This window comes from Asterias rubens, chromosome 9 (assembly GCF_902459465.1).
Source record: "Asterias rubens chromosome 9, eAstRub1.3, whole genome shotgun sequence".
NCBI classification, from domain to species: Eukaryota; Metazoa; Echinodermata; class Asteroidea; order Forcipulatida; family Asteriidae; genus Asterias; species Asterias rubens.
Genome location: NC_047070.1, coordinates 720,607 through 735,806, shown reverse-complemented (window position 1 = coordinate 735,806; position 15,200 = coordinate 720,607). Strand labels below are relative to the sequence as shown.

Genomic DNA, 15,200 nt, shown 5'->3' with positions numbered 1-15,200 from the left:
AGGATACCATGCAGTCATAAATGATAAAAGACATTTTATTTTATTTTTTTGGAGAAACCATTCTAGCATGTTTGTCTATTAAGCATATTAATTGTTTTTATGCTTAGCTAATTAAAAGACGCTCAGGCCAAAATATATGCAATACATTTAAAAGTATTGTCTAGATTGTAATATTACCAAAATGGGGTTGCATTATATTACAGTCACAGAGTGTCTAAAAGCAAAAAAAAACGCCCTTATCCAACTTCCATCCAAACCTGTCTCTCAGAGAGCTACATAGAGCTACATGTAATTTAACGTCAGTTATTTTTATGCAATAGCTCAAGTATTGATGTAATCGTGGTCTCTTCCAAGATAACATCTTCAACTGAGAGATTAATACCGGCCTGTAATTCACAGTGGCAATTGAGGCAATTACATCACTGTACCTCCACCCTTGCCCTTAGTCATCACCTTGGTGCCCCCTAGAGATGTTCCAATATCTACAATGTTCTCACAGAGGTGCCCTTTGCCAATGAGGAAACGCCTTGGCTGCTCTTGCCCTATCAAAAGCAAAGCATCCATCTGCATACAAAGGCAAAAGAGGCAATTGCATTTGCCTTGCCCTTGGTCATCACATGGGTGTCTTTAAAAATGTTCAAATATAAATCTACAATGTCCTCACAGAGGTGCACTTTGCCAATGAGGAAACGCCTTGGCTGCTCTTGCCCTATCAAAAGCAAAGCATCCGTCTGCATACAAAGGCAAAAGAGGCAATTGCCTTTGTCCTTGCCCCTGGTCAGTACCTTGGTGCCCTAGAGATGTTCAATATACATTTACAATGTCCTCACAGAGGTGCCTGGATCCGGATAAATATTCTCACTCTCTAATTAGAGCCAAAGGAGAAGAGAAGATGATGAAGAAATTTCAGAATAAGATGTGGGAGGAAAATCCCAGAGAATTATTCTCGGGAAAACCCACTCATTCATTGTGATGATCCAAAAACTAATTGTCCCTATTGTTTGCCTGTAAAAAATGTCCTTTTAAAAAAGCTGCTAACAGGTATCACCATTTCACCTACATGGGTAAAACTAAAATGATAACTTCACCTAGACTGACATACATGTAGAGCATCAGTCCTACAATGCTATGTTAAATTGCGCTCCAATTTCATACTGTAAATTTCACATCAATTTTGCATTATGTAAAAATAACAGCTAACGTTTTCAGATGACTGTTTCTTTTCATCAATTATCAAAAAAGGATGACAATAGTCACTGACTTTGTGACTAGGTACAAATGTTTTCGGGCTGAATTTAGTAAAAACAATTATATTATTGAGAGAGCTGTATTGATACAACTTAAGATTAAATGTGAAGTCCAATAAGGACTTGTATCCCTACAAAGTACAATCACTGTCATGGTATGTACTTTGCTGGACTATCGCTCTAACTCAGTCTGTAAACATGTAACTTGAGAGGCAATCTGTACTTCTCAGACAACGTGCAGACTTAATAAACCATAAATAAATAAATGCAAATGGTTATTCAGTATTTCAGTGATTGTGTGTTCACTCGAGCATTCCATATGAATTGTGATTTGAAAGGTGAAAAGTTTAATGTGAGAATAGATTTCAACTAGGAACAAGTTTGATGCACCTTTTGAGAAATTAATGTGAACAATGCAATTTTGATAACATGCGTAGTGTACATTTAAAAGTAATTCCTTTGTTAGAAGACCAAAATGCAAGTCCTACCTACACAATCAATGGGGGTTGGGGGGGGGGGTTCCCCCAGAACTATGAGGTTCGAGACGATAGTGGAACGAGCCTCACAGCTCTAGGAGTAGGGGGCGGGGCATGTTCAACAATTTGGGAGGGGAGGAGGTGAGGAAACTGAATGCTGCAGAACAACGCTCTGTTCAAATGAAAACCACAGCTTAATGGGACTTGGCAGCCTGAGGTTATTCAACTTCACAAATACTAAAGAGCAATTGATGTCAGATCATGAGATTGCTGAATGAAAGGGCAAAGATGTAGTAGTCGAGAGGAATTCTCACCTATGCCCAGCTTGACAACGATTACAGTACACTTTATGCATTTTTTATTTATTTTTGGTTTATTATTTGCTTGGGGGCGTCAGTCAAAATTCATACAGCCTCCGTCGTGTAGACAGGAATCACAGCCAAGTTTACCATACTGGGAAGAGGCAGCCAACCAAAGGATCAACTTAGGGGATGAAAGTTTTGAAATTTGACCCAGTCAGTTACTCAGTTTAGGCCTAACTTTTTTTGAAAAAAGCAAGTTTGCATTTATTTAAAAATCTAAAAAATTCCTTATCAAATGGCAGTCGGATATAATTTTGTCGTATTGTTTGACACTTAAGCGACTCCTGACTGTCACTGTTATGTCGGTGGTCAGGTTGGTGTAGTGGTGTCTTTGTACCTGGTTTTCTACCTCTGGGACCCTAGTTTGAATTCAAACGGGGCACTATGTGGATTGGGTTTTCAGAATTCAGTCCCTACTTGACTGCGTGGGTTTTCCCTGGTATAATTCTCAAGAGTTTTCCTCCCACATCTAAAACTGAAGTTTCTTCATTGTCTTCTCTCTTCTCAATTGGCTCTAATATAAGAGCGTTAAGAATATTCCAAGTCCAAATGTCACCAAATGTCACTCAGTGGCTACTGACTCACCACTGTCACGACTTTCATCTACGTGGCCAACTTAGAGAACTGGTAAAAACTGGACAAATTTGGACGATTTACGCTACTGTTACCTATTTACGCTATTTTTCCCTTCTTTCTCTGGATGTATGCGGTCACCCTTCTTCTAGTATAAGCTAAGAAAACATTCATTGGAGTTGAATTTGAGTAGATTTAGGGCGGATAAGTTTGTGGTGAGGTGCGGAAAATTACCCAGTATCGGCAGTATGACTTCTCTATAGGACTGTCTTCTTCTTCCAATCCAAGATTGCAAGAAAGTATTCCATTCAATAAGCCTATTCGCAATTGCAGCTGCGCATGTCCGTTACTGCTGACAACGCCTTTTTTTTCTCTCCCGTGACCTTTTGACAGTACCTCCTGGTATTGTCAAAAGGTCTTGGGAGATATACAAATTGCTTTGTCACCAGTAACACTAACTAACACTAACAGACATGCGCAGCTGCAATTGCGAATTGGCTTATATCTGATACATAGTGCAGACCCGCACTTCCATTTTGAAGATAACGCACGTTGTCAATGTGAGGTTGGAGCGCACGCTGTCTGTCTGTCTGTCTGTCTGTCTCTGCCACCTCCACGACCAAGGTATGTCTGTAGTAAGTACTGGTCATGCTGGTGTAGTCTTGAATTATGAAATATAAACTATCTTACATATGTATCATTCATGCCATGTAGTTGTACACATGTGTATAACTTTTGCTTCCTCCTTCCAATTTTGGAAGATGTCGTCTGCAAAACAAATGTCTGTAATTTACTAATTTGAGCACAACTACCAAAGCTAAAACTTTACAAAAACATTCTCGATATCGGTGTTTACGAATTTATGCGCAATTTCTTTTTTTAAATATTGCATTTGGAGTGCCTACTTACATTTTAAAAAAATAAAAAATCTCACCACACTACTGCTGTCGTCTGCTCAGGAACCTTTCTCTCATAAAATTTGCGGCAACTCGTTTGAAACAGCGCCCTCTTCTGTTTAGTTATTGATTTTTTTTTTCAGCGTGCTTCTGTTAGTCTGATGCCTATTCAATGTTTTCTAATAATCTTTACAGCAATGTTCTGGGTGCCATACATATAAATAATATATTTTTTTAAAGACCAGTATGGCGACGTCTGTGATTGCGACGAGGGGCCTAAAACCCGCAGAATTTACTGTTGGGGAACATGTTTTATGCTTCGAACCCGATCCTACCAAAGCGAGGGTTCTTTATGATTCCAAGGTAAGCTATTTTGGTTATTCAAGTACCAAGTAGGTGATGTTTATTGAACTTGAAAATGGGAAGGTTGAGAACGAGGCTAGCCACAAATCATGAAATAGATCTCATCAGTGGTACAAAATAACAACTTAAATTGGTCAGAATTCACCTCTAGCGTAGATGATTTTAGAACATTTAACATGGTATGATTGCAAATGTATTTAGGTTCAACGTCTTACATTTCATATGCTATTCGATCGTACTGATATACTAAAGAAGGGCTTCGAAAAACATCAAAACTATGAATGCAAGGCGATCTGCTGCAGTTGTAATTTCAGCGTGATGCCGTGCGAGTTTGTGAATTAATTTACGGTGAGGTGCTCTAGCGCCCTCTGTTGACGTTTCCTGACAATGTAAACAAGTTGATCTTTTGGCCTTTATATTCATGTAGACTGCACCTGCCCGGGGCATTGAACAAAGCCACACTGAGTTTATGTTCAATTCTTTGTATTGGTAAAAGGACCGTTATTACATGTGTATTCATGGCCAAAGTGAAACAACTTATTGATGAAACACTAGGGGTATGTAAATTTTCAGGATATTTTGTGTGTCAAATGTTGGGAATAGTGTGTTTTTTGTTGTCATTTTGATTGATTGTTAAATATTTAACTTGAATGGCTGGCTGTATGATTAATAATATTGAATGTATTTGAACTTGAGTATTAATCAGGAAAGGTTGCTAACTATTAATTCTACAACAAGGGCTGTTCACGTAGTTGAATATACCATGGTATGCTATGGCCCTGTATGGTCTAGTTTTGATTCATTTCTATTGAAGGAAGGAATACTGACAAGTGTAGTTGTCTCAACCTCCACAAGCAATACCAAACTCCACTGTAGCTTTCTCTTATTACTCTTACATGTACCCATCCTCTCATGTTTTGTTAAAAATCCCAACACATTCCCCTTATGTTACAAATCCCTCAACACCATCCCCCCTGAGTTTGTTTCTTTGTTTAATTGCTGTCAAGGGAACTCTGCAAACTCGAAGGGAATAACAGCCAATCTGTCTCATACAAGCACATTTCTTTGACATCTATTTATGAATTGCGCAGTAACTGTACTTATTTTAGTCAATTTTGTGGAATCGGTGGTTAGCTTGGTACAGATTCGAGTCCATAACCTTGTGATTGCAAGTCCTGCAGTCCAGTCCTGTAGTCTGACCACTGGACCACGATGACCATTGTTTACAAGTCTCCCAACACCATCTCTAATGTTACAAATTCCCCAAGTTGTTTTATTTGCTAGATTTATATGTGTTCGCTAAAATGATTCTACTAAAACATACACAAAACCACTTTTTATACAGTGTCCACGCGGGTGTGATTCAACACGAGGAAAATTTTCACACGAGGAAAATAAACAGGGGGTCCTTGGTCTTAAGAACAAAACGTTGTTTAATCCACATCTGCTTAAATAGGCACGGGTCCCTGCTCCTTTTAAGACCACGGTCGAGACCTCCGTCTTAAAAACACAACGTTTTGTAAATTATACCACGAATGTCCGTGCGTGCCGTGTAAATGAACATTGCTCGCGTTACTCGAAGGACCCTTGTGTAGCTGGAGCTACCATGCATGCGCACAAGAAAAAACACATGGTGCAAGTAATCCAGGTGCTCGACCCTGTCATACGTAAACGTTGAAAACAAACCTTTGAACGTGTTTATGAGAACGTGTGTGTACGACTCCTGACAAGATGCCAAGATGAGATCGATGTTTTGAAAAGTTTTCTCTCGAAAATCATTAGATATTCCCTGAAAACGCTGTAGATGTTTTTGCAACTAAGATACAGGGTAGTCGTTGCATGCTCTATCCTTGGCAATTGCATTAAGATTACTACTACACAGTCACTACATAAATATTGACCTCATTTTAGAAGGGTCTTTAAAGTTTGATGTTGTTGTTTGTTGCAGATTTTAGAATTGGAGTGGACCAAAGAGGAGAATACTAATCGCAGAGTTCCTGAATATCTCGTTCATTTTAGTGGTTGGAACAGCAGGTAAGGCTGCAATATAAGTCACATTTGTACTGAGAAAATTTGTTTGGATTGTACAACGACAGAAGCGAACGAGTAATGGATCAAGAAAGGTAATTGACAAGTTTTGATAATAAGTTAACTATAAGTAATTAAACATTGTTTGATTTCTCTTTCCTTCTAGCTGGGATCGCTGGGCTCCTGCAAACTTCATTTTACGATACACAGACGAAAACCTGGAGCTAAAAGGCAAACTCCACCGGCAGGCGCTGGCCAAAATGTGAGTGGTCAATGAAGCAATTAATGTGTTACGGCAACTATTTATATTATTATTATTATTTATTACTATTTTTATTCATTGAGGTATGCTATTCATAGTAAAACTATATCACAGCATTTACACTAGAAAGAGCAATAATATTAAACATTATACAAACAAAACAACAACAAAAATCAATTACTAGGAAAGAGGTATATTTTAAGAACCTTCTTAAACATATCCACTGATGGAGCAGACTTAATAGAGAAGTTATCAATAACATGGATAAAAGGAATTCTAAAACAAACCAATTGGTACAAATGGTACAAACTGTGAGCATAACAGTAGGAGGGTTGACTTTGTGATGTTGTACTTATGCATTTACCACATGATATCATTTCAGGGTCCCACATAATCAAAGGTTAAATCTCAAAATATAATTAAATCATATTGTCTTTCAATTTTTGTTTCAGGGGCAAAAAGAAGAAAAAGAAGACAATAGCAGAACTTGTTGAACTGGCAAAGAGGAGGCAAGCTGGCAAAGGTATAGGCTAATATTACATTTAGTCCTCTCACTTTAGCATCCAGCATGTCCATGCAGAATTGCCGAACTTATGTAAATGTGTACAGTTCACTAAAACTCATACAAATAGTGCAATTAATTCAAGTGCCTTGATGGAAACCAATTGCCGTTGATATCTGCAGAATTGAAATTGTGTGTAACGTTTGCTGATCTTCTAAGTTTCTTTTCAAAGTTTTGAATAGTATCTGTTGTATACATGTTTCTTGTTGTATCTTCTTTTTTAGACGGGTGTACCTCGTCAAAATTGTATTAACTTTGTTTAACATTGTATACAGCGGGCCTTTTGTTTTAAATCATTACTGGTGTGTTTCAGTTCAATTTAGTTTCTTGGTATTATTATTTTAAGTATTTTCATTTCATTTTATCTGCCAAGAAGTTTTATTTAAATCTTGTTTGTTGAATTTATTGATTGTAACATTTCATGATCGTCTTGTGTAATGTGTTGTGTACTTTTACAATGTTATCTTGTGCGTGTTACATGCTGGGTTTTTTTTCTCAGGTTTTATTCGAGCCCACATTTTCTTGAGTTTGAATATTTCTTTGTCAGCTGGTCTAGTATTTATTTTCTCAAGTATATCTTTGTATTCTAACTTGCTTAAAATTGTATAGCAGTATGTATATTGCTGTTTTTATTATTATTTGTTATGAAAACATAGTTCTTTTTAGTTGTACAAACATTATCATAACATAAGTTCACCTTTTGCAAATGTATGGTGGCATGTGACCTTTTAAAATACCATCTTAGATGTGATACGGCAAAAACAGTGAAGTTTGTTTAATGTGTTTTTCAATTACTCTTTTGATGTTGTGTTTTTGTTTTTTGTTTGACACTGCCCCAAATGGCATGTCTGTGGCTAATGGCAATGGCTGTTGCTAATGGCAACCTATGCTTCATCATATATGTTAGAAGAGTAGTTAGACATAGCTGCTTATAAAAAATGGCCAGCGTCTGTTTTTGTTAGATTATTTTGATCTTTTTTGTAATTGATATTTGTCTTTAGGGTCTGATTCTGATATGAGCAGTGTAGCAGCCGACAGTGATGATAGTGATGGCAATGTGAGTGTATATACCCATTAACTTTTTTATTTTATTTGTATTTTTATTTTTATGCAAGTTGCCAGACACACAAGGCCTAAAGGCCACTTCTAGGTGTGGGCTACAATTTTTTAATTTTTTTTCAGAGGCCATTGCCACCTACTCCTAGGGCTGAAACAGGGTTACCCCTTTTACAGTCTATACGGATGTGTTAGGCTTGGGTATCATCAATCCGAAGCCTGGCCGGTAGAGCAGAATGCACTACCTCCCCAATAACAGATCCCTTTTGTTGATTGGTGGACCACGCTTCATATTTTATCCATGATTTTGGCGAGATAGGTAACAAATTATATTTGTAAGGATTTTTTAGAAGTTGTTAAAACATATTGTCAAGAAAGTATTTGACATGAACAAGTTTTTGTGTCGATTATGCGTTTATTGAGGTAAAATTCACAAATTGTACATTTTGTTGACGTTCACAATTGCTAACTCTTTCTCCCCCGCTTTATTTTGTGTCTTAAGTCTTCGGGTGAGGAATTAGAAGCCTTGGAGATTCCAATCCCACTCCCTGATGCTCTAAAGATCAAACTTGAAGATGACTGTTACTTCATTACGAGGAAGCAACAGGTGAGCTTGATAAGATATCAGTCATAAGTTTATCGGGGTTTGCTCGTTGGGACCAGCTTATTCATTGCAGTAGTCCATCTGGAATCATGTGATATCTCAGGAATTTGCCTGAATTCAGGATTTTCTGAAAATCACCTTGGAGCATTAAATTTGTATTGACAGTAAAACAACCAGCAAAGGGAGGGAGAAAAAGTCCACATTTTTGTCTAAATGCGAAGAGATGCACAAAGTTGGTGCTAAGAAGAAACTATTAAAAAATAGTGTAAATCTCTTAGGGTGAGGGTTTGCTCTAAAAAGAGCCGGTTTGGTCTCCACGTTTCGAGACGTCTCTCCTCGTCTTCAGGAGAAAGTTGTTGCTGTTTTCTCAGCAAGTAGATGTTGTATTCATCTGAAACTTTTAGTTGAGAGCCTCAACATGGCAGAAGATCAAGAGGGCTTCCTGCAACAGCAATCATGAATACCCTGGAGCGGGACTCTGGCATTGATCGCCAAGACCTACCAGCAATCATGGAACGAAAAGACCAGTGGAGAGCCAATGTCAAAAAATAATTCCCGAGTTCGCTTGATATGATTAAACTTTCACAAGTGAGGCCTTGTTCGAATTAGCGGCTGCAGCTACGGCTATGGCTAGATTTCTGCGTCACCATGTGTTGAGGTATAGGACATCCTTAGCAACAGCTGCAGCCATAGCCGTAGCCGCCAATTCGGATTCGGCCTGACTTTTGTCCTATCTTTCTATATAATGATGCTTATTAAAAATATTACCTTGACAAAACCAGTCCATGAACCTGTCTTAAAGTTTGTTTTTTTTTCATTCCTAACCTATTTGTTGGCAGCTTGTGAGAATACCCTGCAAACATACCATACTTGAGATCATGGAAGGCTACGTCAGACATTTTGCAATCAACGTTCACACCCATGAGAAGAAGTCTCAAGCAGTGAATGTTATCAGCACTGTGGCCAAGGAGGGTATGGTCTTACCACCGCAACCAAAGTACAAGTGAGTTTCACAACAATGAGACTTGTAATACAACCTTTCCCTTATTATTAAGTGCAAAGTTTGGTATTTAATAAGGGAATAAAATAGTGGTACCAGGTTTTAAACCGGCATGGTCATGGCCGTGCGATAAAGGACCAATTGTAAAGCTTGCGCCCCACGCCTATGTTTAAACACTTCTAGCCTGGTTTATATTACTCGTTTAAACATCCCCACGTGACGCGCTCTCCTTTAATTGAAATAGGCCACAGAGAGAGTTAATTTGGGTCTTGGTGAGAGTTGTCCACTTATAGTTCATGCTGTCATTGGCGGCTTGCCTTAATAATCTAATAAGAGATTTCTAAATCATGTACTTAAAACTGGTGAAATATTTATGCCAACCAAGCAAAGCCAGAAATCTAACGTTGTGTGAATTCCTCTTTATTTTCAGCGTGGATCTGTGTAAAGAAGTCATGGACGGACTCCGCACTCTGTTTGACTTCCTTCTGCCCACCAATTTGCTTTACGGTCCTGAGAAAGAACAATACAAGAAATTAGTCATAACAAGTTATGTTCAGGACCATGTCAAAGTACCGAGCAAGTAAGACTTGATTTCTTTCTGATTGTAGTTGAATTGAGATTGGATTAGGTGAGGTTTGCGGTAACACCATGTGAAAATCTCTCTTTTGAGTAATGTTGGTTTTGAAAAGAACCAGTGGTTGACAACTTAACGTTTGGATCAGTATACTCTGATCGTCTTCAGGAGAATGCTGGACTCTGTTGTTAGATGCTGAATAAGTAGAGTTGTCAAGCACCAGTTCTTTTCAGAACCAGCTCTACTCCAAAGAGATTTACACGAGGTGTCACTGCAAACCTCTCCTAATTATACTCACACCATTCAAAGTTTTAAATCCAACTTTAGATTGGATAGTAATTGAGAATGGGGTTTGTCGATAAAACACACAGCAGTAAACTGGATTGTTTGTTTAAAATAGTTGGAATAATTTAAATTCTCATTCAAATTTTAATTTACTATACTGTCGGAATCGCAACGAACCACAGTTGAAATATTCTTAACAAATTTCCCCTGACAGATCACCAGCAAAAAGAGGAAGACCAAGAAAGCACAGTATTTCACCGATCAAGGAACCAATAAAGTCTGAACCAATAAAGTCTGAACCAATAAAGTCTGAACCAATTAAGGCTGTCCCATCTCCTGAAAGTGATAAAGACAAATCTCAAGAGAGTCCTTCTAGGAGAGTAACTCGGAGGCTATCAACAAGTGAGCATGTTGCCCTCGCAGCGCCTCTACCGCCCACCAAGAAGAGGCGCTGCTCTGAGCAAGATCATCAACATAGATCCAGAAGGCACTCTGCGGATACGACCACAACTCAGAACAAGGACACTGCTAGTGGTCATGCATCGTTACCTAAACCAGCGGTGCGTCACTCAACAAGACTTGCCTCTGTATCCAGCGTAGCCTCGTGTCCCTCTGCGGACATCGTCTATGAAGAGCCTCCTCAAGAGACTCCTCAAACCCAATCGGAAACGCCCCAACCTCAAACCAATCAGTCTACCTCAACTAACGGCAAAACGCCGCATCATAACGGGAAGAATTCCAAAGGAATCATTTCTGGAGACAATGTGTGTGATATTAAGCTCCCCTCGTGTAAACTGTTAGCGGACAATGCCCATTATGATGGGAGGATGCCACCATGTAAGATATATGGAGCACAACATTTGATACGGCTATTTGGTGAGTTGAGGAAATTCAATCAAGCCCAGTTATGGGGAATATTAGGCTAAATGTTTGTGAATTGATCCTGCTACTGTCTGGCCATTCAATATCAACCACATGGTTTTCAATTATATAGAAATGGGTAAATGGGTACCTGTGAGGGCAGAGATGGTTCTTGTGATTTATAGCCGAGTAGCACATTATTTGTTGCACAGGCTGTATACTCACCAGGGAGCTGAGATGGTTTAAGGAGTGATTTAAGGCCCAGTGACCAGGGGTAATAATGTGAAGCATTTGGGACGCCCTTCGGGCGTGAAAAGCGCTATATAAAAACTAACTATTATCATTATTATGCTAGCCTGTGATATGATGATTTGTGTTCTTGATAATTTTTCAATTGCAAGATTGCTCACCTTGTTTTGGCTTTCGAGTCGATCTCTGAATGCCCTGATAAATTTAAGACGATTTTTGTTCCTTCTCTAAAAACACTGCAGTTAAGCTTCCGGAACTTCTTGGCAAGATGGAACTACCACCAAAGAAACTCAGACCGCTACTAAAACATATTGAACTGTTCCTCAAGTAAGATTCTTAAAGACTTTCCATCATTGGTTTGATTTATTCTCATCTTTGTTTAAAACAGTGTTTGAAACGAGTGCAAATTACTGTTAACAAATCATAACAAAAGTTGTGTGAACTTTGTGACACTTGTTAGCATTCGACGTGTCCTTTGTATCTATTTTTTGTATGCAATTCTTTTTAAAATATGACTCACATGTTGTCCCTGTTGTAACACCTGTGAGGTTCTGGGTCCCTGTTGTAACACCTGTGAGGTTCTGGGTCCCTGTTGTAACACCTGTGAGGTTCTGGGTCCCTGTTGTAACACCTTTGAGGTTCTGGGTCCCTGTTGTAACACCTGTGAGGTTCTGGGTCCCTGTTGTAACACCTTTGAGGTTCTGGGTCCCTGTTGTAACACCTGTGAGGTTCTGGGTCCCTGTTGTAACACCTGTGAGGTTCTGGGTCCCTGTTGTTGGTTGTAATACCTTTGAGGTTCTGGGTCCCTGTTGTAACACCTTTGAGGTTCTGGGTCCCCTTTGTAACACCATTGAGGTTCTGGGTCCCTGTTGTAACACCTTTGAGGTTCTGGGTCCCTGTTGTAACACCTTTGAGGTTCTGGGTCCCTGTTGTAACACCTTTGAGGTTCTGGGTCCCTGTTGTAACACCTGTGAGGTTCTGGGTCCCTGTTGTAACACCTGTGAGGTTCTGGGTCCCTGTTGTAACACCTGTGAGGTTCTGGGTCTAGCATTCCTCATTCTCCCTAGTCAAGTTAAAACACATCTCTCCAAATAATCGGGCACACTAGTTTATAGTTGAAAAACATCCCTATTTTCATTTGAAACATTGACCAGTGAAAAAACTGAGAGAATAGTGAAAATACTGATAGAGTAAGGAAATGACAAGCTAAGGGGTCCTATTGACATGTTACTAAAAAGTTTAAACCCTGGCATTTAGAGTAAATCCAGACCCCCAAGCTTTATTTATTTATGAGTTGTCACAGTTGTCAAATCTTATCCCTGTTTCAAACTAGTGATGCAGGTTACTAACAGAAACCACTATTTTTTTTCTTTCAGATATTTAGCACACCCAGAGAGACTTGATGAATTCTTCCCAGAAAGTAGTTACGTCAGCGCACACGCCGCATTACAGAAACCCAAGGGTACATGATATAAGGGACTTAGTCTCAGCATAAGCCATTTTGAGATAAGGTGAACACATTCATATGGCACTATCAGGTTTGGGTGAATTTGTCGGTGTACACCCAAACCAAACAGTATACCCTATAGACCGTATTGAATATTACGTCACTACTCAAATATCTGCCCTACTACATGGCGTCTGTGAGCGTGTGTGTGCGCGCGTGCATGTGCCGTAGAAATCAAACCGGTAGCGCTGCCATTGCGTGTTTCTTTGATGTACGCATTAAGACGCGCATACTGTTTGCCCTACAAGATGGCAACTTTCATAACAACAAAGGGGTTATTCAATACGGTCTATAGTGTCCACCATACCTCAAAAAGGCTTATGGAGATGTGATGCAGAATTAAGTGTGATGAGAGAGGGGGGGAGGCAGAGATGACAGTCCGCCGTTAGTGGTGTGTGCCTTTATTAGATACGTGGATTTATATCCACTTTGTGCACCAGTTTGTGATATCTCTCTTGCGGAAGATGATGAATCTTTGTCATGCTGTCACCATGTTTGTTAGGTTCCCTGTGTATGGAAGTATGACATAACATATTGATCTTTAGATTCACAAAGGGACCAGACTATAATTGCTTCCAGCGTCCTGCTGGGTTGGGCGGCTGCGGCTATTGCTAAGTGTGTTGCCATGTGGCAATGTGTCATTTGTGATAGTTAAGTGTAGCCCTCACTTTGAAGTGGTTGCTGGCCTTCTGGGTTGGGCGATGTCTCCTAAAATTGTTGTTAAAATCTGTCTTGATAATTTTGCCAATAAATCAGAAGTACATGTAGATTGACAAAAACCGAAGAATGAGGTATGATCCTATAAGGATTTGCATGGACATGTTGTATTTACATGTACTGCACATAGTATGTTTCATGATGTGGAATGGAACCAGCAGATGTATTCAAACTTGTGTATGGGCAAACTGTATGCACATGTAAGGTCCAGGGACCGCTGCTATGTGTTGCTTTTGTAAGGATGTGTACATTTGGGTAATTTGGAGAGTTTTTAATTATGAGTCGACACTGAAGCAAAGAATTGTTGATGAACATACAAATTGATAAATGTCATAATGTGAATGATTTGTATCCAATATTTTACTTGTTCTGATATTATTAGTTCAACAAGAACTAGAATGTTTGTGTGTTATTTTTAATTGCGCACTATCTGGATTGGGTTTTGAATCCCTACCTGAAGGCGTGGGTTTTCCCTGGAGTAGTTTTCTTGGGTTTTCCTCCTACATCTAAAACTTATCTCCATGGGGTTCTTGGCTAGTTTAGTGATAAAGTTTGCTCGTCTGAGATTCCTCGACTTCACAACCAGAACAAATAAAATTAAATGAAATCATATTGCACAAAATTTACAAATAAGTTCATGCGTTCTTTGCTGAAACAATGTAGCTGAAAATTCAGAACTATTTTGCACATGTTTTAGTGGATGCAAATTATTGGATACTGCACAGTCTTCTTGTGGTTATACCATAGAAAATTTTGCTCGGCCAACATAATATACAATTTTACCCTTCATATTTTTGTCATAAGCTTATCGATTTGTCACATCCTTTACAAGGTTACTTTGTAGCTTGGTTACCATGGCTTTGTGCAGACGTTTGCCATACATAACTTTTCTGTAAATTTAGATGTTTTTGTTTTTTACTGAGAGCCTAGAAATTAGTTTTGGTTTCCAGGGAAACGCTAATTGTTGTTGTGATTAGTTGTTGACTAATAATGAAAGATAATGTTAATTGATTTGTTCATGAGCATTCATCTGACAATTTAACCAATCCCAAATCGTGATTTGTTTTGTAGTTTGTTAGTGTTGAGTAGCTACAGTAGTGAGCAAGGATTAAAGAAGCAAGGCGGAGGTTTTTTTTGAAAAAAAGAGATTGGTATAGTTTTGTTTTCTTGAAGACTTATTGACTATAAACTTATGGTAGGAAAGGGTAGAAAGATGTTGTAAAAGTAGAATACAATGATCCACACAAACATGCCTTGAAATTGCACGGTTTTTCTTTTACATCGTCGACTAACATGGTCGGCCATTCATTGGCCGACCATGTTAGTTCGCAAAGTAAAAGGAAAACCATGCAATTTCGAAGCAAATTTGTGTGGATCATTGTATTCTACTTTTAAAACATCTTTCTATAATCATATGCATATTAAAACAAATGGTTACAAACGCTTTTTATAGACAAACTCGACCGATCCAAGGCAACGTGTTCCTTTAAATTGCACGTTTTTTCTTTTACCTCGTCCAATAACACAGTCCGCCATTCATTGGCCGACCATGTTACATGTAGTTCGCAAAGTTACAAA

General features: G+C 38.8%; 1 protein-coding gene across 1 annotated transcript; it reads left to right on the top strand.

The window, feature by feature from the left end:
* Window positions 1-3,788: 3,788 nt before the first annotated feature.
* LOC117294831 (male-specific lethal 3 homolog) lies at window positions 3,789-13,032 on the top strand. The gene is made up of 11 exons (XM_033777367.1): window positions 3,789-3,917; window positions 5,866-5,951; window positions 6,112-6,207; window positions 6,660-6,730; window positions 7,771-7,826; window positions 8,328-8,432; window positions 9,269-9,432; window positions 9,860-10,009; window positions 10,503-11,164; window positions 11,641-11,725; window positions 12,775-13,032. Exons 1-11 carry the CDS (start codon window positions 3,801-3,803, stop codon window positions 12,866-12,868), a joined length of 1,686 nt encoding a protein of 561 aa, XP_033633258.1. The 5' UTR covers window positions 3,789-3,800; the 3' UTR covers window positions 12,869-13,032.
* Window positions 13,033-15,200: the final 2,168 nt, after the last annotated feature.

Coding starts and splice junctions, on each gene's coding strand:
- LOC117294831 (XM_033777367.1), top strand. CDS start 3,801: ATGGCGACGTCTGTGATTGCGACGAGGGGCCTAAAACCCGCAGAATTT. Junction 3,918..5,865: donor GGGTTCTTTATGATTCCAAG/GTAAGCTATTTT, acceptor TGTTTGTTGCAG/ATTTTAGAATTGGAGTGGAC. Junction 9,433..9,859: donor CCACCGCAACCAAAGTACAA/GTGAGTTTCACA, acceptor CTTTATTTTCAG/CGTGGATCTGTGTAAAGAAG.